The 25707-nt window shown below is 36.4% G+C and overlaps 2 protein-coding genes across 6 annotated transcripts; one reads left to right on the top strand and one right to left on the bottom strand.

Moving 5' to 3' along the window:
• The first annotated feature begins 376 nt into the window (after positions 1–376).
• LOC107805741 (peptide methionine sulfoxide reductase A1) lies at positions 377–5637 on the top strand. The gene is made up of 2 exons (XM_016629809.2): positions 377–1099; positions 5203–5637. Exons 1-2 carry the CDS (start codon positions 578–580, stop codon positions 5452–5454), a joined length of 774 nt encoding a protein of 257 aa, XP_016485295.2. The 5' UTR covers positions 377–577; the 3' UTR covers positions 5455–5637.
• A 2122-nt stretch (positions 5638–7759) lies between these two features.
• LOC107805744 (histone-lysine N-methyltransferase, H3 lysine-9 specific SUVH5) lies at positions 7760–14408 on the bottom strand. Of its 5 annotated transcripts, none has more exons than XM_016629812.2 (4): positions 13233–13383; positions 13041–13153; positions 9664–11746; positions 7760–8122 (listed from the first exon to the last, which is right to left on the bottom strand). In XM_016629812.2, the coding sequence occupies exon 3, from the start codon at positions 11711–11713 to the stop codon at positions 9668–9670; it is 2046 nt and encodes a 681-aa protein (XP_016485298.1). In that variant the 5' UTR covers positions 11714–11746; positions 13041–13153; positions 13233–13383; the 3' UTR covers positions 7760–8122; positions 9664–9667. The 5 variants fall into 5 exon arrangements, with proteins under 5 accessions (XP_016485298.1, XP_016485299.1, XP_075108171.1 ...); XM_016629813.2 differs by having other exon boundaries at positions 13041–13156; positions 13233–13381; XM_075252070.1 differs by lacking the exons at positions 13041–13153; positions 13233–13383 and adding an exon at positions 14345–14408.
• Positions 14409–25707: the final 11299 nt, after the last annotated feature.

A 25707-nucleotide genomic window follows, 5' to 3' on the forward strand; every position in this document is an offset into this window, starting at 1 on the left:
CTTCCGCATACTCTGTCCATATTTCATATTATAATAATAATTATAATTATAATTATAACATAACATTTCATATTGTTAGGCAGAATTGAAAGAAACTAGAAGTGAATTTTCAACCCCTCAAAAACAAAAACAAAATTTGATTTCTTCTACTTAAAAGATCAGTATGCCACGTCTTCCTAATTATAAAACATAATCACGTTGATTAACAATAAAGGATATTAATTCCTGTATTGACCGATTTGTTTTTAAACTAACAGTAGCAGCGATTACGAAAAAGTTAAACTTAATCGAAAACTCTAACACGTGAAGAAAAAATGACCATTTACTATGTCTATGTTCATCCTATCATCGTATAAATCAACTTATATTTACGTCCAAAATTGTGGTGACATTGTTTAGGCAATGTATCAAGAGCACTAGAGATGCGAACACGATTTCAGATTTTATGGGTATAGGAATATCGTAAAAAAATAAATAATTCTATAGAATAAAGCCATTTGAATAAGGAAATTCTCACGTCATTTCTCCAAATAGTCTCCAAATACTTATCCAAAGCAAAACTTAAAATAGATCAAAAATGCTCCTCAAGACTTGCATCCCTTCCTCCGCCATAACCACAACATCTCCACTTCTTTCCCTCACCAAATCCTCTTTACCTTTCTCCCAAAACCTCCTTAAAGTTTCAACCTTTCCTCGTACTTCCAAAACCCCATCTCTTTATTCTTCCCCCAAAATGAGTTGGCTCAACAAATTGGGTTTTGGTGCAAAAACTGATAGTACACCAATGGACTCATCTTCCTCTGCAATTGCACAAGGTCCTGATGATGATATCCCTGCACCGGGTCAACAATTTGCTCAATTCGGAGCTGGCTGTTTTTGGGGCGTTGAATTGGCTTTTCAAAGAGTGCCTGGTGTTACCAAAACTGAAGTTGGGTATACCCAGGGGTATTTACATAATCCTTCCTATGAAGATATTTGCTCGGGAACTACTTTTCATTCTGAGGTTGTTAGAGTTCAGTATGATCCTAAGGAGTGTAATTTTGACACCTTGCTTGATGTTTTTTGGGATCGTCATGACCCCACTACCCTTAATCGTCAGGTAGGTTTTTGAAAACTTTCATCGGTTTTATTTAATGGTTATTGGTTGAATTATTGTTTTGTGGACTCTATGTTTTAAATTATCTTCTTATGTTTGGAAATATTTGGGGTTGAATTTTAGTGGAGAGGAAGTTTATGTTAAATCTTGGGCTTCCATGGTCTTCAATTTAATCGATTTGTTCTAGTTAAGGGCTTGTTTGATGTGAATTGGGAAGCTGTATATGGTCACTTCTTCTTTAATTTTCGTGCTCTCTTTTATACGATGGTGGTATCGGGGCTTGCTTTGTGCGCACCTTGACTATTCTACCGGTTAACTTTGCCAACTAAGGCTAAGGCAGATGAAAAGAAATCACTTAAGGGTCGTTTGGTGGGGTGTATAAGAATAGTACTGAATATGATGTATTACTAATTATGAGATTAGTTATGTGGAGATTATTTCTTATCCACTGTTTGGGTTGGTGTATTAAAAATAGCATTGCATAGGGGTGTATACATGCTTATCCATGTATTTAAAACCATGTTATTACTAATGTCATGATTTGCTATGTATTAACAATGTTTTAAAAGACATTTTCGGGGCGAGGCGTACCAAAAATGCCCCGAGGTAATGGTGTGGGGCGAAAGTCTCAAGAGGCGTACGCCCAAGCGTTTGGGGCGTACGCCCGAGCGTTTGAGGTGCGTTTTTTAGTAAGGAGTAAGGCTTAGGACTTGGAAGAATTTTCCTGCCTTTAGCTGAGCTTAATGTTCCTTCTTTTCCCACTAAGCTTGTTACCTAACATGAGTCTTGGTGGGGCATTGAATAGTATACATATTTGGGTGCTAATAACCAAAGCCAGGTCTTTATTGGCTGCAAAGTAGTAGAAGCCTGTTTAACATAGTTTTATAGCTAATGAGAGTACCCACTTACCCAACTACCTTTTCTTGACCAGTAAAATATCATCAAAATGCTGCATTTGCTTAAAGATTATGCCTTATGAGCATCTTTAAAGATCATTCTTTTGAAGATCTCTAAAGATCATGCCTTTTGAAGATGTTTAACGATCATGCTCCTTGTAAACAAAAAAAGATTTCTAAAGGTCATGCTTTGGTTGAAGATTATGCTTTGTGATTCATACTTGATGGTTGGGTATCCAGTTCTTTTTTTGGGGGCAACCACATTGGTTTTTGTTTTATTTTCAAATCTTCTAAGGGGAGTGTCATAAAATATGGATTTCGTTCTTATTGAGTTTCACTATGCCATGAAATATATCAGAAAGCTTACACTGTCTCTTGTGACATTAAGTACCTAAATGGCTAAATAAGTGGGCAACTCTGCTTAAGTTTCGGGTTTATTGATTAGCATAGATATTTCCTTAGCAGCCTTCAAATTCTGTGTTAAGCGCTTACTTAGTGGACTTTCTTGCTTAGGTTCTTTAAACAGAGATGAATGCTAACAGCTATTTGGACACTCCTTGTTAACTTTCTTTTTCTAGATGACTTATAGTCAGTTTGGCCAAACACCTAGGAAACTGGCCTGGTGACAAGCATCTTGAATTAAACTCCTACAAATTGATCATTGTTCCTGACATATTGTTACTAACATTAACATTCACAAATACTGTTCACAATTAACAAGATGCCAGGAACTAATGGCGGAGCCAGGAATTTCAAATTTTAAATTTCAGTAAGGAGGTTCAAAATATGAAGAAGTAAAGGGGATTTAACATCTACTATATATACATAAAAAATAATTTTGACCTAGTAGATATAGTTTCGGCCCCTGTCTCCGCCTGTGCCAGGAACACGATCAAATTGTAGCAATCTGGGTTGCATATATCTCCACGTTTGATATTTCTGGTCTCTCTTAGGTGGGTCAAAACCTTACTGCAAATAAATCCGTATTCATGGCATATCATCAAAGCTACAGCCTACAACGTAAGATCTACGTAGTTTGCACATTTGAAGAAGCATTGATGAGATGCCATGAATAGGATCTATTTGGAGTGGTTCTGAATTCTGATGGATGTATGTAGTGTTCCTTAAGGATCTTTATATAGGTGGTTTGAAAGGCTTAGCAAGAAATTACAATTAATTTGGTCTGACCCAATTGGGTATCTTATTTATATTTCGGATTGACTAAATGAAATAACGGATTCAGTTTGTTAGCATAATGCACGTGGAAATTAATGCATCTCCAATCCATTTATTTTCAAAATCTACTTTGTAGATTGCAAAATAAATTACTATTAATATCTTCTTTTTTTCATAAAAAAAAGTTACTACTAATTGATACATAATCTGCAAAATAAATTACTATTAATATCTTCTTTTTTTTCATAAACAAAAGTTACTACTAATTGATACATAATCAAGTAAGAGAAGAGTTTAGGTATTTGGCTAAGCTTTTGGATAAAAAAAAGAGTGATTTTGAGTAGTAGCAAAAACTCTTTTCTGCTATAGGTAAGAAGTGAACTTTGTAGCTTCTCTTGAGAAGCAAAAGTAGAAAATTAATTCTTTCAGTACAAAAAAAATGCTTAGCAAACATTTATATTTACCAAAATATTGCTCATATATTTAACCCGTTTATTCTCAGCTATAAATACAATTATATGAGATGTATATATTTACCATACTATCCCTCCTTAAAAAATAATTATATATTGAATGATATACTTTGATATATTTAAGTCACATGATGTTTTGTAAAATTTTCAATAATAGCACTTTGATTTAATTATGTTTATAGGGCAACCCAGTGCACTAAGCTCTCGCTATGCCGGGGTCCGGGGAAAGGTCGGACCACAAAGGGTCTATTGTATGCAGCCATACCCTGCGTTTCTGCAAGAGGTTGTTTCCACGGCTCGAACCTGTGACCTCTTGGTCACTTGGCAGCAACTTTACCAGTTACGCCAAGGCTCCCCTTCGATTTAATTATGTTTATATTGATTAAAGATGTTAACATACTTTTTTATTGAGATTTTAACATTTTAATGGAACAACAACATACCCAGTATAATACCACAAGTGGGGTCTTGAGAGGGTAGTGTGTACGCAGACCTTATCCCTACCTCGTGGAAGTAGAGATGTTGTTTCCAAAGACCCTCGACTCAATGACAACATTTTAATGGAATAAAATTGAAAAATCTTAAAGCCTTTTATACTGAACATTTAAAATTATTTATCTATTAAATAATTTCATTGTTCCTTGAACCGAGGGTCTATCGGAAACAACCTCTCTACATTCACAAGGTGGGGTCCTTCCCCAGATTACACTGGGTTTGTTGTTGTTGTTATCTATTAAAATAAATACTACTAATTGTAAAGTGAATCTTTGTATGTCTTTTTTCGTAATTTGGCACTGGAAGCACTTTTTTGAAATGTTGATCAAACACAAATTGCTTATGTAATATTGATAAAATACTTCTCAAATGGATTGATGGAACACAAACTACTACTCGTTCAAAACACTTATCTGATAATCTATTTCTAAAGAAGTCGCTTCTCAAAATAAGCAGATTTGGGAAGCTTGACCAAATAGACCTTTAACCTTCTATGTTTCTCCATTGACAAATGACAAGTTTGCTCAATCCTATTCTGGGACTAGCTCCTGTGGTCTTTAGTACCTCACTATGCAGTATAAATCTCCGTATATCTGTTTCCGATGGTAACCTCATACTTGTGCAAGCCTTTGCTTCTGAAGCACATCTACCCCGGGAGTTTCTGAGTTTTTAGACAGATGTAGAAGCATTCTTTTTCTCTTAGTTGCCAGGTCTAAGATCTGGTCAAAGAATGTCTTTTCCTGTGAACAGAAAATTTCTCTTTAATTGCTTTCAAGATGCCATGTAGAATTGCTGTTACCTTATTCAAAAAGAGATGCCAGGAAGAACTGAAGAATATATATATATATATATATATATATATATATATATATATATATATATATATATATATATATATATAGAGAGAGAGAGAGAGAGAGAGAGAGAGAGAGAGAGAGAGAGAGAGAGAGAGCCACTTTGTTGGTAATGATGGACTATATAGTTCCAAGTAGTGCTTTTCGCCAGATAGATTGTGTTCAGCAGTGTTGTTGTAACTTATCTAAGAGCTTGCTCATGCTGTTTGTAGGGTAATGATGTGGGCACCCAATACAGATCCGGGATTTACTTCTATACACCTGAGCAAGAGAAAGCAGCACTTGAATCCCGGGACAAACAGCAAAAGATATTGAACAGGAATATTGTTACGGAGATCTTGCCTGCTAAGAAGTTTTACAGAGCTGAGGAGTATCATCAGCAGTACCTTGCAAAGGGCGGTCGTTTTGGTTTCAGGCAGTCTACTGAGAAAGGTTGCAATGATCCCATCCGATGCTACGGTTAAGGCAGTTCTATTTGCAGGAGAAAATAAATGGATTTCCTGTTTGTTCTTGTAAGCTGCTATGGTTGTTTATAGGCTTGAAGTTGTGCTTCTGAAGTAGTGTATTTAATCTACACCTTATTTATTTTACAGGAAATAGCAAACGGTATATTATTGCAGTTGCAGATTGTTTCATCTTTGCTAGTATGATTACGAGTGAAAGCTCTTAATGCAATCTTACATTGTACATATTTGAAAGGCCATGGGCTGTTTCTGAGAATAGAAAAACCATACTTTATTAAAAAAAAAAAGGTTCAGGAGTGGCTAAAATTTGACACACTTTTGTACTGGAGTTTGAGTTGTGACAAATGTTAGACAGTAACAACTCTAGAAACCTGGATAAAATGCAAGATGGTCAGAACCACAATGTAAACTGACTTGCTTGCTCGACATTCAATTACAGTATCAATCCATAGTTGAAACTTTATTCTAGATGCTGCAAAAATTATTTGGACCTTAAAAATTGATGCTCTTGACTATTAAGATTGATATTAGAATTGCTAGAAAAAATGTAGGGAAAACTGTAAATCACATAACACAACTCTGCAACTGGGAACTTGTATTACTGAAATAGCTAACTACTACTACTACTACAAAGAAATAGTAGCTGATAAGTAAGGAAAATGGGGGACAGTGGAAACACTGAGGAAAGGAAGGAAGGGGAGGTGAGAAGCAGAGAAACAGAGAAAGGGGATGTAAGAGTACAACTCTAGCAACAACAATTTGCTTAAACCACACAATGCAACACACGCCTTAATCCCTAAATCCCCTAGTCCTTCTTAGCCGTGGGGCGGGTTTGCTAACTCACCAAATGGGTCCTCCATCGGGGCCGCATTCATAACAATATCATTAATAAGAACCTCACCCTCAAGGTTCTGAGTAGAGCAACACTAAGATCTTAGCATTGTCCTGTTCATCTTTGCATGTGTTAACAACCCAGATGAATTCTTCGCCAGAAGCTTTTATTTCCAAATTAAGTTCTCGGTTCATTTGATCCACCATTCAGTCGAATAAGTTCGCATAAATAAACTTTGCCGATGCATCTCCTGTAACATTACCTGCTCCATATTTAAATTCTCGACAACTTTATCCTTGGCAATTGGAGTTTTGCATTTTGATAAAAAAATTGCAAAAGGGGGAAGTGCACAAACACCCGATTTCGGGCCATTGTGTAAGTTGTACCCTAAGTTCACAATCCACAGCTAAAATTCACTACATGCGTACAAGAAGTAGCACAATCCACGTCTAAAAGTTACAAATTTTGTATGTAGTTGGAAACTTCAGACGAAAACGTCTTAAGTATATACAAAAAAATAGTGCACTTCAGAGACGTGTCATAAGTGCATTTTAATCGCATTTTTTACAATTATGATGAAAACGTCTTAAGTACATGCAAAAAATTGGCAGAAGTAACCAATTTTTTGCAAGCACGTAAGACATATTCGTCGATAGTTCAGATTGCTTAGAAACAGAGACTTGTTCTTCGAATCCCAATAATCCAACACACGATTCTAGGCCCAAACCTACTCCAAATAAGCTCAAATTGAAACATATGTTCCAAATACCATAAAGAACAAAACTCTAACCGTTAATTAGTCAAAACAACAAATGTAACAAATACATTTTACAACTAAAATGGAGATGAAAAAGAAACCTTAAGCAGCAACAAAGAAAGGAGCTTTGCAACAGTTCGCTACTGTAAAACACCATAAACTATCTTACAACCTACTCACAACATGTAAACCAGTCATCACCTCTATTGCCACATCAATTAAGGAGGAGGAAAAGCAAGAATAAGTAACTTGTCTGAAGTTGCCCGTACTTTTTTGTTAAACTTTTCTTAAAAAGTGGGTACAGATTAAATGGAGGGCGACCAAACAAGGCGCCTGGTAACAACTTCACAAGGCCATTTTGTATGCCTTCAATATATGAACTTTTCTGCTTCAACATAGCACCAGCACAAGGAACTAGTTTAGGAATCTTGATGATATTCCTAACAACCGACATTGCATCTGTAGGTTTCCTTCTACTTCATTCGATAGATCAATACTAGCACCAATTAGAAGTACTGCAAATGCTTTTGGATCCACTCAATCAACAATGAAAGTGAAGAACACATCCGCAGTTTTCTCCAACCAGCAGAAAAACATTGTTGCTCAAAAGCACTTTTAATTTTTGGCCGAACCCCTCAAATCCCAAAAAAGGGTGCCTTTTGGCTTTCCAAAATTTGGCCCAACTGGGTATTAAAACACAATAGCGCAATTGATAATTGCACATAAAAGGAGTTTTATATCTCCTAAACAGTAGCGGCAAGCCCAAAATAAAAGTTAAGACATTGAAATGGCAGCACATTATTAATCCTTGAAAGATCAAGAATAGTATCCTGACAGTGCTGGTATTTCTTGACCAGGACATTCAACAATAAAAATAGAACAATTGTGCCTCAACCCGAAACAAAGTTAAGATCAGCTATAGCTATATGAGTCCACTGTTAACCACCAAAAGTTTTCTCTATATCTCGCACTTAACCTGCACGAAATAAGATGATTCACCTTAGTTCAACTACTTCTACACTGCCTTCACCTTCCGCAATCCTCCTTTATTTGATCTTGATATTGGTTACGACTTACGCCTAGCGAAAATAAGTTTAGTTGATCAGAAAATTCATACACCAAAAAAGGGAAAAAAGAATTACAGAAACTAAAAGAAGTTGTTAACAAAGAACAAATGAGTTTAATAATCAACACCAAGAACAGTCTCAACGTTAGAGGCAAGAGCTAAACTGAAATTCATGAAAGCCGGACTAGATGGAGCTCATGCTATTAGTGCACTTAAAATTGTAAAAATCAAAATTCAGTTTCCCTAAACATCCATGCGACATGCTGGTATTGGTTACATTGTTTTGAATCGAAGATAATGTTCAACAAAAGGCAGTGAAAAGCAGCATATTTCACCTTACATCTGAAGTACAACAGTAGTTCACATTTCTACGTGGAAAAAAGAAATCAGGAAATTTAGTCCATCATTTGCACCAGATAACTAAAGCAAGCATCTTGCATGGTAAACATGCTACGTGAATTGGAGCAACTTCAATTTGCATTTCTTCTAAAAGAATCAGAAGGTGGGCAGTTCATTCATTCAATAAGAAGTTAAAGCCCATTGTCTGATCAGTAGTTTGGAATATCAAGCTGTAGAAACGTAAGTTGCTTGGACTCGGCGCGGGTGCCCAATGCATGTGTGAATCTAGAGGTCAAATCCTTCATGATCTAAATTTCAACATACGAGGGTACAGATCCAGGTATAGATACGGGTTGGGGGATTCAACTAAAAATAATTCAAATATCTAAAAATAGAGTTGTAAAATATGCCTAAATTATGAGACATTATTTGGAAAACTCACACGGTGCCTAAATTTTTATACACAAGGTATTCCATTTTTTTACTTTTACCCTAACTTTTGTTTTGATTTAAGAAACTATTGTATCTGTCCCGATTTTCTCTGTAGATTTGGTCAAAGTACCCAAAATCGATTGACTAGATCAGGTACGGATCGCACACCCACACCCATGTCGTGTTGACACGGGTGCAACACCAAACTTGAAGAGTCCGAGAAACTTAGGTAGAAACCAACAAAATCAATGTAGATTACACAAACAAGATTAAAATAATCACTCAATTGATTCAAACACCCATCAGTATACATGACAAGAACTGAAGAGAATCAGCAAAAAGCATTAAACTAAACACCCGTTTCATGTTGACTCAATGAAGAATTATACCTATGAGTTGCAATGGAAAGAGAGTGTAATGTAGCAATCGGTACAAGTTCACTACTTGATAGGAAATAGCCATTTGCAGATTAGATAAATGTTTCTTTTAAGGATAGTCAAGGCTTATTTCAGCAAGTCTAAAACTAAGAGGACGGATAAGTGTTAATTCCGTCATGTGGTTATACAACCATCTAAGTTATTCTACTATAGCATTCAAGACCAAACAAAAGCTATAAAAGGTAGGAAATTAAGCATAATGCAGGTGACAAGATACCAACATTCGCATAGTAGACATAAATGGAATAGTAAGGAATCGAAAAGTTGAAATGACATGGAAGTGCACATAAATATAAAATCATACTTTAAATATCAAAAGTACAAAGGAATAGTCTTACACGAGTACCTCGTTAGTACATTCTTCCCAAGCACTTACGCGAACCACATCTACAATTCTTTTTCTTCAGATTACCATTTGCATCATAAACCTGATCAATCTGGTAGTTGTAGTCATAAGTAAGCTCTTCTAATGGAGCAATACTCTTGGAAGCGAAAAACATTATGTGAGGTACTCTCCTATCACCATGGTCATACATGACATTTTGAGCATAAAGGTTTGGAGAGCAGCTGTGGTTGATAAATCTTCCAACGTTCCCATATCGTGCTGCATCAAGGGTAAAGCCATCTTCATCCTTCCTCTGAAAAGAATTTGACTCAACTGCGAACTTTTTATTCCTTTTGGGGGTTTCTTCATCATAGTTGCCAACATCAAACAAGTACTCATCATGATCTATTCTCCTTTCGGCTTCCTTTTCATCAAGTAACTCCCCAACATATTCACACATAAAACTTCCAGATGATACATAGTCCCTCGACCTCAAACCCCATCCTCTTGATTCGGTCTTGAAAACCTCCAAGTGGTACCGTGGACCATGTTGGCTAACTCTATTTTTGCAAGAAGGAGGGCATTTGCAAGACGGACCACACTCGTAAACAAGAGGCTTTGCTCTAATAATAGAGCCTCTTGTGTTGAATGGAATCTCACCTCCATTCCTAGAAGCACAAGAGCATTGCTCAGAATCCGAGCATCCACTTGTGCAGCTGCAACCTTGAGGCATAGAGATGCAATACCAATCTGGATACTGCATGCTGGTAATGTAAGTGAACGGTGGGGGTCTCTCATCATTGATTGCATTGACAGCAGGGATCAGTATCTTCTCCTTTCCTTGCGAGATATCACAGTCCACAACAATCTCCCGCTGCACAAACTGCATAACTGATTTTGTTGCCTTATTAACATTTTGACGAAAGTGATTTACCTTGCCTAAATTTGCTGGCCGTGACACTAGTTCACAAGTAAGTTTTGATTGGGCAGAATTTCTTTTCAGTTCGAACTTGAAAATAAATTTTCCAGTTGAACCTCTTTCTTGCAAACACTTTGTCACAGTGTAAAGCCCTTCGTAAATGTATCTTATATCACTCTTTTGATCCTTCACTCTTTGTCGACTACGAATAACCCTCACCGGATATCCCAAGTCCATGGAGTTCTTCAAGGCAAGATTACTCCCTTCAAGCTTTTGATCTTCTACTTTCGAAGCAGAAACTTTTGGATTCCCACCTTGACCTACATAAATGAATGTTTGAGAAGATATGGCCTCATTATCATACCGACCAGAATCAACAATGGCAGTTGCAACATCTTTTCCGTTAATATTCACATAATCGATGCCCTTAAAATATTGGCGATGTAGTCCGATCATAACAAGTTCTGCCCTAAACCGGAATTGATCCCCAATTTCAACTCCAGGAACATGTCCAAAGGTCCACTCACAATTCACCCACTTATTCTGATTCTTCAAACTCACTGCTGCCTCTATAATGATATTTCTTTTAGACTGTCCTTCACGTTTCTCTGCTTTATCTTCTCGCAAAAGTTTAGAGTATAGGTCGTCAAAAATTTTCAGGGCCTCTCTAACTTTGTTTGCAGGCTTGCCATTCAAAGTATTTGGCACAAAAACTCTTAAAGGCTTGGCTGACTCAATCACATTCAGGGACTCTCTAACTTCGTTTGCAGGCTTGCCGCTCAAAGTATTTGGCACAAAAACTCTTAAAGGCTTGGCTGACTCAATCACATTCATAGCAATTCCAGAACTACTTTTGATCTCAGCATCAGCAGGACATTGAGTACCGCTTCCATTCGTTTGAGGAACATGCACGCCACGAATTTCAGTAAAATTCCATGTGTCCTCAACTTTTACACCCTTAGAAGTGGATGGAAATTCCTGGTAGATCTCAGCATCAGCGTAACACTGAATTCTGCTTCCTTTCGTTTGGCCAACAAATAGACCACAATTTTCAGGGAACTTACGGGTTGTATCAACTTTTAGGCGCTTAAATGTGGACGGAGATCTAGGATACTCATTGCCTATGCTCTGATGTAATCTCTCCCCAAGCATCTTTGAGGGACTCTTTTCCGCTAACACAGACGTCTACAAAGTAGGTAGAACTTAGAGCTCGTTTGGGTTAACTAATGATAAATAATTAATAACCATTAAGTGCTGATAAGCATAAAATGCTAATAAGCACGTTTAAGTACTGGAATTGATTTTATAAATAAGCAGTTACGTGTTTGGGTAGAAATGCTAAAACTAATAATAAGCGGTTGATGTGTTTAGCAAAAAAATCCGGGTAAGCTATTCTTTTGGTAAAATGTCTAAAATACCAATAATAAATTTCAAAGCATCTTTGTCAGTAAAGAATAAAATAATAAAAATATTAGTCAAACCAAAAATGCTTATAAGCTAAAATATTATGAGTTGGGGGTGACCAACTTATGACTATTGGAAGATGCTGGCTTATAAGTTTTTGTATGTTTACTAAATGTGTAAATAAGCCAAAAGGCGTTTTTAAGTCAATTTGATCTCGACTATTCCATTGGGTACCTGCTACCTCCATTAACATCGGTACTGATTAACTTCGTCCACTAAGCTTGGACAGATGAGAAAAAATGACCTAATATTTTTTGCCTCTACTTGGATTAGAATCTGAGACATCATGGTTTACCTCCCATTGACCACTAGGACGGTGATGCTTTGACCAGTCTAGGGGTGGAAAACGGGCGGGTCGAAAACAAATAATACAAAAACGGATAAATTATCCGACCCGACCCGACCCATATTTAATATGGATAAAAACGGGTTAACAAGCGAATAATATGGAATATGTATATTGTCCATGACGTCTTGAATATAATCACTTTTGGAGAATTACTAGTCTCCCAAACTTGAGGAACCCTCAATTTGAAGCTTTACAAATGTAAAAGTTAAAGCAATTAGTTATCAATTGGTTATCTATTTTATAAATGGATAATATGGTTCTTAACCATATTTGACCTGTTTTTAAAAAGATCATTATACAGCCTATTTTTTAATAAAAAATATGTAACTATTTTCTTTTAACCATTTTGGCACCACTAGACCAGTCTATAAGCTTACCCAAACACCATCATAAAATCTTTGTAAAACCCAGTTTTACCGAAGACGGTATAGCAAACAACTTGATGATACAACAAAGTATATTGCAGGAAATCGAAGAACACGATTATTAACACCTAACAAGACATTGCATTATTAATGTTAAACATCGACCAACAAGATGTTACAGCAAAAGAAAAATAGCAAAATTCTTGAAGACAAAGAAGATAATTGCACGAACACCACATTACAAGCAACGAGGTAGAGCAACGAAATTCAAATTAGGGCGAAAGGATATTGAAAATGAAACCTGAATCCAGAACAGAATTTAGAAGTCCTTGAAAATGGCAGTTGAAAACTTGGATTTGGGAGGGAAACGGTCTTCTAGTAACAAATGCTAAAAAGGAGGTGAAATAGAAGCATCTACTGGAAAATTGGTTATAGTTAGCTGATTGACACAAAAAATATTCTTTATTAAAACTATAAATTGGTTATAACTAACCTTTTCTGCAGAAAATAGTGTAGGATAATCGACAAGTCAACAATTTTTACTAAGGGAAAGAACAAAAAGCAGTTAGGGGTTGTTTGGTGGGTGGACAAGGGATAATAGTTTCGGGATTAGACGTGATTTTATTTTATTTCGTATTTGGTTGAATTTTTGAATTTGGATTAACACTTTCAGGATTAATTTATACCACTAATTTTGGTATTATTCTATCTCACATTGAGGGTACTATAATAATCTCGAGATTACTTATTTCAGAATAAAACACTACAATGACAAAAATATCATTCTCCAAGGCTCTTCCCCAAAATTTATACCAATTTATCTAGTATATACCAAATATATATTTTATATTATACCCGATATATTCCATTTTTAGTCTGATAAACCAAATATTTGCCAATAAAAATATATTTACTGAATAATCTCGTCACTATTTAATTCTCATATTATAATCTCATCATTGAACACTCTTTCTCCTTCTCTCTTTCATCTCAAATTGTAACGTCTCTTTCTCTTACAAACTTCCCAACCGCCGACGGCTCTATCGCTGGAAAACCAGCTAAGTCCACTCCCTCATCTTTCTCTCTCTTCCCCTGGTCCTCGTTGTTTTCTTCTCCTCTCCAGTTTCTCTCTCTCCTCCCTTTCTTTGTCTCTCCTTCTCTTCCTTATTCTTCCCAACCTATTTCATTTTCTTTTCTCTCCCTAAACTGGGGCTGTCATAGCAGCAGAGGCCACCCCTTCTTCTTTTTTTTCTCCATTTTTTTCTTGTTACCAGCCTATCACGATCCGAAATTTCTTACCGACGGGACCGTGATGGCGCCTAACATTTCACTTGCTAGGCAAGCCAACGTTAGAGAATCATTAAACTAATTCCTTATTTCCATTCAATAATTAATAATAATTAACTAAGATGAAATATAATAAGTGCGGAATATCATAAAACTGTATTAATTACTACCACCCGGATCTGGAGTCACAATTCACGAGCATTCTAGAATTTACTACAAGTAATAATCTGAAAGAAATACAACTGTCTGAATGAAAGAAACAGTAGAACAGAAAAGATAGGCGGGGATTTCAAGGTTTGTGAACGCTGACAGATCTACCTTGAGTCTCCGGACAGCAGACCAATAGCAAAATCTCGATCAACCCGAGCCGGTATCAAAGTCTGCACAGAAAGAGCAGAGTGCATCATCAGTACAACTGACCCCATGTACTGGTAAGTGTCGAGCCTAACCTCAGCGAAGTAGTGACGAGGCTAGGACAAGACACCCACATATAACCTGAACAGTATAATCATGCTAGTGGCAACAACAGTAAATAAAGAAAATAACGCAGAAATAATGGAAAGGGAACATACAACGGGGGGAATATAACATAAAGAGTGAGAATAAAGAAAAGACAGGATTAAACCGAAAATCCTTAAACGAATTGAGCAATTAAAACAGCAAGGAAAACTGCACGACATCACCCTTCGTGCTTTTACTCTCAACCTCACCAAATAAATAAATAGAACGGCATGACATCACCCTTCGTGCTTTTACTCTCTTCCTCACAATATAATTAATTCATGCACGGCATCACCCTTCGTGCTTTACACTCTTCCTCACCATATAAATAAATCACGCACGGCATCACCCTTCGTGCTTTACACTCTTCCTCACAATATAAATAAATCATGCACGGCATCACCCTTCGTGCTTTACGCTCTTCCTCACGATAGAAATAAATCATGCACGGCATCACCCTTCGTGCTTTACACTCTTCCTCGCGATAGAAATAAATCATGCACGACATCACCCTTCGTGCTTTACACTCTTCCTCACAATTCACAGAATCAATAACAACGGGTAGAGAGAAGTTCACAAAAAGATCAATATTTCATCAATGATTACTTTCACAATTTAACATCTCAACCTCGAATCAATATTCACAATTTTATCAACCTTGGTGGAACCGTTAGGTGCTCACAGATACAAGTCTCCCAATAACATTTCAACAACTACAATAAGCATATATAACAAGATTTAAGACTACAAATTTGCAAGAATGGAATTTCACTCGCATGCTATGACTCGACCACAACGCATAGATGCTCGTCACCTCAACTATACATCGTATTCAACAACAAAACACGTAGCAAATACTCACACAATACCTATTCCCTCAAGCCAAAGTTAGACACGACACTTACCTTGTTCCGAAGGCCACTTAATTCTCAATCACAGCTTTTCCTTTGAAATTCACCTCCAAATCACTCGTATCTATTCAAAATGACTCAATAATATCAAACATTGCTAAAGAAATCAAGTTTAATGAATTATTACAGATTTCCAAAATTTTTCCTCCAAAAAGTCAAAAATCGACCCCGGACCCGCTTGGTCAAAACCCGAGTTTCGTACCAAAATCCATTTACCCATTCACCCCCGAGCCCGAATATGTAATTAGTTTTGGAATCCGACCTCAAATTGGGGTCTAAATCCTCAAATTTCCGAAATCCCTAGTTTCTACCCCTGACCCCTAATTCTACCATGAAAACTCTAGATTTTAGGTTGATAATTCATAAAATGTAATGGGTAATTGAAAAAAAATGGTTTAGAATTACTTACCAACAATTTGGGGAAGAAATGGCTCTTGAAAAATCGTCTTTCACCGTTTGGTTTTTGAGAAAAATGAATTTTTGGCTAAAATCCCGTTTTGGATTCTGTTAAGTGCTGGGCGACAGTGTTCATCGCATTCGCGAGAGTACTGTCGCGTTCGCGAAGGGTACTGGCTGCCAAGCCTACGCGTTCGCGAGACCCAGCTCGCGTTCGCGATGGTTACTCCCCCTGGCCTTCACGTTCGCGATGAAGGAACAACTGACTCCCCCTCCCCAATGCCTAACACTACGCGTTCGCGAAGGATAACGCCCCCATCGCTTCGCGTTCGCAGACCAAGCCTTCGCGTTCACAAAGAAGAAATCTTCAGCTGCCCAGTTTACTCTTCGCGTTCGCGAGAGTACCTTCCTGAACGCGAAGAAGGACATGCCAGAACACCTGCTGCAGCAAAATACCAAATTTCCAAAGTCCAAAACATCCCGTGGCCTATCCGAAACTCACTCGAGCCCTCGGGGCACCAAACCAAACATGCACACAAGTCTAAAAATATCATACGAACTTGCTTGCGCGATCAAATCGCCAAAATAACACCTAGAACTACGAATTTAGCACCAAATCAAATAAAATTTTCAGGAACACTTTAAAATTTCTATTTTCTCAACTAGACGTCCGAATCACGTCAAATCAACTCCGTTTCTCACCAAATTTCACAGACAAGTTTTAAATATCATAATGAACATGTACTGAGCTCCGAAACTAGAATACGGACCCGACACTAACAATGCCAAACATCAATCAATTCTTTAAAATAATTAATTTTCATACTTTTAATTTTTATAAAAAAATCATAACTTGAGCTAGGGACCTCCGAATTCGATTTCGGGAATACGTCCAGGCCCCATAATTCGATACAGACCCACCGAGACCATCAAATACGGATCCGGGCCCGTTTACCAAAAATATTGACCGAAATCAACAAAAATTAACTTTTAAGGCATAAATTCTTATTTTCATCAATTTTCAACATAAAAGCTTTCCGAAAACCTGCCCGGACTGCGCATGCAAATCGAGGAGGGTAAAAATGAGATTTTTAAGGCTTAAGAGCGCAGATTCGAGTTCTAAAACATAAGATGATCTTTTTGGTCATCACAATCTCCATATCTAAAACAACCGTTCAACCTCGAACGGACATAGAAAAGTACCTGGGCTGGTGAAAAGGTGGGGAGACTCTAGAGTCTCAAGGTTTCATGTTGAGCAGGACCAAGACACAATACTTGGGGTACAAGTTCAACGACGTAATCCTGGAAGAGGAAATAGAGGTGAGGCTCGATACACAAGGCATTCCCAAGAGAGGAAGTTTCAGGTACCTTGGGTCAGTAATACAAGGAACTAGGGAATTGATGAGGATGTTACACATCGTATCGGAGTAGGGCGGACGAAATGAAGACTCGCTTCCAGTATCTTGTGTTATAAGAATGTGTCACTTAAACTTAAAAGGTAAGTTCTATAAAGTGGTGGTTAGACCGACTATATTGTATGGGGTAGCGTGTTATCCAGTCAAGAACTCTCATGTCCAGAAAATAAAAGTAACTGAAATGAGAATGTTGAGATGGATGTGCGGACATATCAGCTTTGATAAGATTAGGAATGAAGTTATTCAGAAAAAGGTGGGAATAGCCCCTTGGAGGATAATATGCGAGAGACGAGGCTGAGATAGTTTGTGCATGTGAAAAAGAGAAGCATTGATGCCCCAGTTCGGAGGTGTGAAAGGTTTGCCATAGAGGGTATAAGAAGGGGTAGAGGTAGGCCAAAGAAGTATTGGGAGAGGTGATTAGGTAAGACATGTCGTAACTGGAGCTTACCGAGGACATGTCCCTTGATAGAGGGTGTGGAGGTCGAGAATTAGGGTAAAACGCTAGTAGGTAGTCGAGCGTTTTGCTCTTTCTTTATCAGACCGGTAGCATTAGTATTAGTATGATATCCCTTTTACTCGTAGATTGCTATCTTTACCTACTGTTTGATTGATATCTTTTGCTTTTGTTTTCTTAGTTTCCTTTTGTTGTTGTTATTTCTTGTGGCCTATGATTTTTTTCATATGTTCTCTAGCCTAGGGTCTATCAAAAACAACATCTCTACCCTCCTAGGGTAGGGATAAGGTCCAAGTACACATTACCCTCCCCAAACCTCACTTGTGAAAATTCACTGAGTTTATTGTTGTTGTATTATATCTTATCATCATAATTCCGGGATAACTTATTCCGCAACTAAACAATCCTTTAAGGTCATTTGGTTAATTTTGAGATAGACAAGAATATCCCATAGGGTTAGCTATCCCACCTTCTACATGGGATAACTAATTAAACTTGTACCGATATTAGTTAATACCCATATTTAAACATGAGATAAATACAATTCCAAATTCTATTCGAGATTGGTATTCATAAGCCACTTAGTTGCAATGTATGCATATGTGTTGTACTTATGTGCAATTCTCTAGTTATTGATTAGTATTATACATGCCATATGGCGTCTAAACATCAAGTTATTCCTCTAGAAATAAAGGTAACATTGAATATAAGAGATAATTTTTATCTTTAACAACCAAATAAGACCTAAAGATATTGTTATAGGTGAATAACAACCAATAATGTTATTATAAAGATGTTTGACTCTCTATATATATATAACCAGCATGGTAATATTAATTTATATAAAACACTAGTATAAATATATTAAATAATGAGAACGAGGACACAAGACATACCTTTAAAACTATCAGTTGATAATGCTCGAGACTTTATGCGTTTTCCCAATTGAGAGAACTCCAAAGTTTAGATTTCGCCTGGTTGACCGATAATGATACAAAAAATGAAAAATACATTACAAATAGAAAAGAAAAATAAAATTTATAAGTTTAAAATATATCTTCCATACTAATATAATTATAAATAATAAAATAGTATTAAAATTATTATGGGACACAAATTCACTATAACATTTGAATAATCCAAACAATAAATGAAAGAGCATCATATTTTGTTAAAATTGAAACAACGGGTTCAATCAAATCTAACATTTTCAATACGAGATATAAATAGTAAAAATCACCAAAAACGTTTTTTTTTAAAAATTGCATTTTGATACATTCTAAAGTATAATTGGCTTCAACAATAAAAAAGCCTCAGAGCGTGGCGTTTATCAAGGGCCTCATCCTGGAGCAAGCCCTTTGGCGAGATTCTAAGAAAGACTTTTAAAATATTGATAAGAACTACTTATGAATGAAGTTAATGACCTTATTGCACATCCTTTTTTTTTTTTTTTTTTACGAGTGTATACTCCGGGGCGGATCTAGCTTAGTAAGTGAATGTAGGTTTCTGCGAACCCAATAGCTTTTATATATATTTTATATATATATATATATATATATATATATATATTAAAAAATACACTAAATATCTATAAATATTTGATTATAAAAAGAATATTTAGTGCATTTTTTAATACATATACAAAATATATGCTATGAATCCAATTACTTATTATATATTTACTTGAAGTTACTGTAGTAACTCATAAACTTTAAATCTTGTATCTACCTACGTTACACTAGGTGCTGAAGTTCGGAGAAAGTTGATGCAGTGGCACAAATACTAGACTTTGCAAGCAAAGGAGTGCAGAGATGATAACAAGACAAGTGATCCAATGTCTTGTAGTATATATTTTTATATTTTAAAATCATAGTAGTATATTATTTTTTATTATTTATCCAAATTCGGATATGTCAACCATAGAGTATAAATATTTTATTTTTTAAAATTTAGCTTTAGGTGCTCAATGTTCTTGAACCGCCTCTCATGATCATAAATTAGCAAAGTTATGCCCACATATATTCTTCCATGTGCATAAACTCAGGGAAAACTAAAGAACTTCATGATATCAAGAAAATCAACAACTTACCTGAAGTAGAATTTCACGTTTTGGCTTCCAAAGTTCCATAATAAGATTTAAAACCTAAAACTACACAAACCTAAAAGGTTACCCATTAATGGCTGAGAGAGGAAGAGAGAACAAGGGTATGCCACTAGTAGGCTACTATTTATATAAATTAAGGGGAAAAAACCCTAGGTATTAGGTTGGTTATACCAATTTAATAAATACATGACACATGACTTTATAAATATGGTCATGATAATTAAATTATAGTTAATTAATATATCGAGAACTAAACTATAGTTAATTAATACATGTAGTGTAGATAAGTTTGCAATGCATTAGGTTCATGATCAAATTGGGTCTCTTAGGTTTCCTAGTTAGGTAAAACTGGCGTAATTTTAGTTTCCACTTTCCTTCTTTTCTTTTTGTCTTTTATTCTCCAATTTGGATTTGGATTTTCAAAATTCTTCCTTTCAAATATTGGGTTCCACAAATAACTTGATCTCTAAGCAATACAAGCATCAATAATTTATACTTCTGCGTTTCTCTAAAGTTATTTACAGTCAGATCTCTCTGTAACAACATTTATATAATAATACTTCACTATAAAAGTTAAATTACTTTTGAAATTAATTTCTTATGTTATATTTTATCTCTTTATAACAACTTCTACCTATAATAGCAGCATTCATCTTTATAACAATGCACTCTTTGTAGAAATATTCTTCTATAACAGCCAGGTAGAATCTCTAAAATTACCAACAATAAGTCTAGAATTTTTTACCATATATTTTGAAACTGTAATGCACCAATTTATGATAAAAATATTATGTTAGTAATTAAAGATTTCAATTAATTTCATTAAAAGATATGCAAGTAAATTTTCGTTCTAGTGCACAAAAATTTTCGTTGTGCATAATATCTAATATTTAAATATCTGCACATATCTTTTCTGTTCTCATCTTGCATAAGTTTAAGATTTTTAAGAAATACTCACTATAATTTAAGTCTTTTGTTGGATGCAATATTTCTTGTAGCGTATTAAAGTATTTAAGTAAGGGATTTGATTCCTTGATTAGAATAATTCATATCATACGGGTCTAAACATCAAGTTATTCCTTTAAAAACAAAGATAGCATCGTGTCAAACAAAGTTAAATTTTTTAATCTTTATATGTAAAATTTAAATAGGAATTTTTTTTAATTTTTTATATAATTTTTGTCTATAACAGTCAAATAAAATTTAAACGTCAAATACTATTATAGGTGTATAACAATCATTCACTATAAAAGTTACAAATGAAACAAACAAAGTAGTTAGAGAGGTTCGACTGTATATGTATTTACATTAATTCAGACAGTATAATCTAATGAACTGTAAATTAAATTGAAAATCTATCTATCTATCTATCTATATCTATATTTATATTAACATTTTATAACTATTATGAACGCACGAATGTTACAAAGCTAAATATTAAGCAAGAAACATATCCTCAAAAGGTTGAACGATTTTTATACCCTTAATTATTTGCATTAATTTTCACAAGAAATCATAAAGAAGAGGACACAAGTGAAAATACTACACCTTAATCTAAGTTCCACATGAACACTAATATTTAGATACGTCAAAACTAAAGTTTGGGACTTCGAAATCAAATAAATCACTTAATTTGATTTGCATAAGGTTGTGGTATGTTAAATTGTTAAGGCATACATCAACTGATAAATTGTATAATGTTGTGTGATTTCCATTAAAACATAAGATTTAATGAAATAAAAATAACTATGGAACTAATTCAGACCTGATCACATGTGCTAATATTGTGTCGTTAGATGTCTAATCGAGAAATACATGGAGCAGAAGTGTTGTTTTACGACTTCTGGATTTGACATAGGTGTAATATGCTATAGAATTGCATCATAGGTGTAATATGCTCTTTTAAAATTTATTTCTAACCTTTTGTGCATTTTTTGTTTTACGGACTTTTGGATTTGACAAGTCCATCCCATCAAAGTATATAGTCTTACTTACAATTAGGTATAAAATAATTGAATTTTGTTGTATCATAATTAATCATGTGGTTTGAAGATACAAAATTCGTATATCATGAAAGGAGTAACTCATTTTGTAATGACCCAACCGGTCATTTTAACTTTTAGAACCCCGTTCCCTAAAAATAAAACTTCTCGTAGGTGCTTGTAATGATTTATAACTTGCGGGGATGGTTGGTTCGGGATTTGGAAGTGTTTGGGGTGAAACCGGAACATTTGGTTCCTTAAGTTGGCCTTAAAGTGCTAAGTTTGACTTCGGTCAATATTTTGTGAAAACGACCCCAGAATAGAATTTTGATGATTCCAACAGCTCCGTATGGTAATTTTGGACTTAGGAGCGTGTTCGAAATTTTATTTGGAAGTCCGTAGTTAAATTAGGCATGAGATGGCTAAAAACAAGAACTTAAGTTTGGAAGTTTGACCGATGAGTTGACTTTTTGATACCGGAGTCGGAATCTAGTTCCGAAAATTTTCATAGCTCCGTTATATAATTTATGACTTGTGTGTAAAATTTGAGGTCAATCAGAGTTGATTTGATAGGTTCCGACATCGAATGTAGAAGTTGAAAACTCTTAGTTTCATTAAGTTTGAATTGGGGTATGATTCATGATTTTAGCGTTGTTTGATGTGATTTAGAGGTTCGACTAAGTTCGTATGATGTTTTAGGACTTGTTGATATATTTGGTTGAGGTTCCGAGGGCCTCGGGTGAGTTTCGGATGGTTAACGGATAAAAAATTTGAGTTAAAAAGCTGTTGCAATTTTTCCTCTTATGTTGGACATTCTGGGCTGTGATCGAGCCCAGATATCGAGCGAGATATCGAGCCCAGGTATCGAGCCTAGGGTTGACGAGGTACAGGCTCGAGCTAGTGTGTCGAAGCCATGATCGAAGGTCCAACTCGAGGGCCATGATCGAAGGTCCAGCTCGAGGGCCATGATCGAAGGCAAGGCTCGAGGGCCAGGATCGAGACCCAAGATCGAGTGTCACAATCGAAGGCTCAAGCTCGATGCCATGATTGAGGCTATGTCGAAGGCCCAATATCGATGCCCTGATCGAGGCCATGACCGAGGTCCAGGCTCGAGCTTCTGATCGAAGCCGCGATCGAGGTCCAGTTCGAGGACTAGTTCCGAAGGCTGCTGGGCAGTTTTATAAAAAGAGGGCATTCGTCCCATTCGCCATTTTTAACAAATTGGAGTTTGAGCAGAGGCGATTTTTGATAGATTTTCAAGAAAAAGACATTGGGGTAAGTGATTCTAACTTGGATTTGGTCTATGAACATAAATATATTATAGTTTTCACAATTTAATTAGTGTTTTGAGATTTGAAATTTGGAAAAGTTTTAAAATCTCATAGAAACGAAATTTTGAGATTTCGGTATCGATTCGGAGTCGGATTTGAGTGAAACTGGTATGGTTGGACTCGTAATTGAATGGGTTGTCGGATTTCATAACTTTTGTCGGATTCCGAGATGTGGGCCCCGCTGGCGAATTTTTAATTAATTTCGGGATCTTTTCATAAAAATGTAGTATTTTTTTTTATAGAATTAATTTCTATAATATTTAATAATTTTATCGAATTATTTTGGCTAGATTCGAGCCAGACAGAGTTGGATAATCGTGGAAAAGGCAAAATTATGGATTAAATTAGAGCAAGACGAGGTAAGTCTCTTGTCTAATCTTGTGAGGGGGAAAATTACCTCATAGGTGATTAAAATTAAATAATTGGTGCTAATTGTGGGGGCTACGTACGCACGAGGTGATGAGAGTCCGTGCGTAGCTACTATTAATGCTAAAGTCCGGGTAGTTTAGGACTCAAAGCATGCCTTACTTGTGTAAATTGTATTCTTTGATTTATTTATATTAATTGATATCTATATGAATATATTGTGAATTGTTAGATAAATATATTAAAGGAAGGAAATCTCATAGGCTTGATTGTCTGTTTAAATTAATTAATTGTTAAAAGAAATTGTTCTTTTCCCAAATTCATCTTATAATGAATATACTCTCCTTCCGGAGGCACATAAGAAAATGTCCTCCTTTTCTTGTGGAGCGGGCCGAACGCCTCGGCAGGATAGATGCATCTATGGATCGCGCCGCATGTCCCTCGGCAGTGTACACGACACTCTGGATCGGCCCGTACGTCCTCGGCAGAAATCGTGCTTAATAATAATAATTACACGATACTTTAATAATTTATTTCAGCTTGTGAAGCTAATTAATAAATTAAAAAATCCTTGGAATTTAATGAATTATTATCCTTGCTTGTTTAGGAATTAATTTTTACTCCTGTAAATGAGATTTAATTGATAAATTGGAATTTATTTGAATTGAAGGAATTTAATTAATATATTGAGAATTGTTACATTTGAAGGAATTTGATTATTTCCGCTGATTAAATAAATTATTGTAAATTCTGTAAATCATGCTGATTTAAATATCCTAGTTTTATTTCAATTATTATTGACCTATAGTGAGTGTCAAAGTCGGCCATCTCGTCTCTACCACTTCGAGATTAGGCTTGATACTTACTAGGTATGCATTGTTTACGTACTCATACTACACTTGCTGCACTTTTTGTGCAGGATCTGAGACAGGTACTAGTGGAGGACCTATCATCACATACCCACGTCATCCCGAGGCATAGTGGTGAGCTGCCTTTCTGAGCCGTTCTGCAGCTACCAGTGTCTCTTCTTATATTTATATTCTGTCTATTTCATTTCAGACAGTATTTGAAATTTTGTATAATCTACTAGATGCTCATGCACTTGTGACACCGGGTCTTGGCACACACATTGGTAGAAGTTGGTATTTTATTATTTTCTTGGAATAAAAGTTTAACCAATGTACGATTGACTTATTAGTTGGCTTGCCTAGCTGTAGTGTTGGGCGCCATCACGACCTATAGGTGAAATTGGGTCTTGACAACATGGTATCAGAGCACTAGGTTCACGTAGGTCTCACAAGTTATGAGCAGACCTAATAGAGTCTTGCGGATCGGTAAAGAGACGTCTGTACTTATCTTCGAGAGGCTATAGGGTGTTAGGAAATTACCTTTCTTCACATTCCATCGTGCAATTAATGTAGCACTAAATATCCTTCTCTTATTCTCTCACAGATGGTGAGAACACGCTCTAATGAGATTCCAGACCAGGGAAGAGCTACTCCCCCAGTTGCTAGAGGCCGAGGGAGGGCTCCAGCCCGTGGTAGAGGATGAGGACGTCCCAGGACTATTCCGGTTATGCCTCCAGTAGATCCAGCAGAGAATCCCATTATTGAGGAGCAGGGTGAGGTGCTGTGGCAGAGCCAGCTCCGGTGGACTTCACACCTGCACCGGGATTTCAGGATGTCATGGGTCGTATGCTGCAATTCATGGACAATATGACTCATGCCGGTTTATTTCCGGCAGACCCAGCCACATCTCAGGCGGGTGGGGGAGCACAGACCCCTACCGCGCAGGCTCATGGACAGGCAGCTGCTGTATATCAGACCCAGGGTGCACTGCCCGTGGGTGGAGTCCAGCCAGTGGCAGCAGCTACACCTGAGCCCAGGCCAGCTCTAGCCGCCGATTCTCAGAAACTATTGGACAGATGGACTAGATTACATCCTCATGTCTTCGGGGGTGAGCGACATAAGGATCCACAGGATTTCATTGATCGTTGCAAGGATAGACTGTACAACATGAGGATATTGGAATCCCATGGGGTTGATTTCGCTACTTTTCAGGTAGAGGGTAGATCCCGTAGATGGTGGCAGTCTTATGCTCTTGACAGACCAGCAGATTCTCCTCCCATGACTTGGGACAGGTTCACCCGTATCTTATTGGACATGTATATTCCACCCTCCCATGGGGAAGAGTTGCGGTTTCAGTTTGAGCAGCTCCAGCA

The sequence above is a fragment of the Nicotiana tabacum genome, chromosome 4 (genome assembly GCF_000715075.1).
Source record: "Nicotiana tabacum cultivar K326 chromosome 4, ASM71507v2, whole genome shotgun sequence".
Classification (NCBI taxonomy): Eukaryota; Viridiplantae; Streptophyta; class Magnoliopsida; order Solanales; family Solanaceae; genus Nicotiana; species Nicotiana tabacum.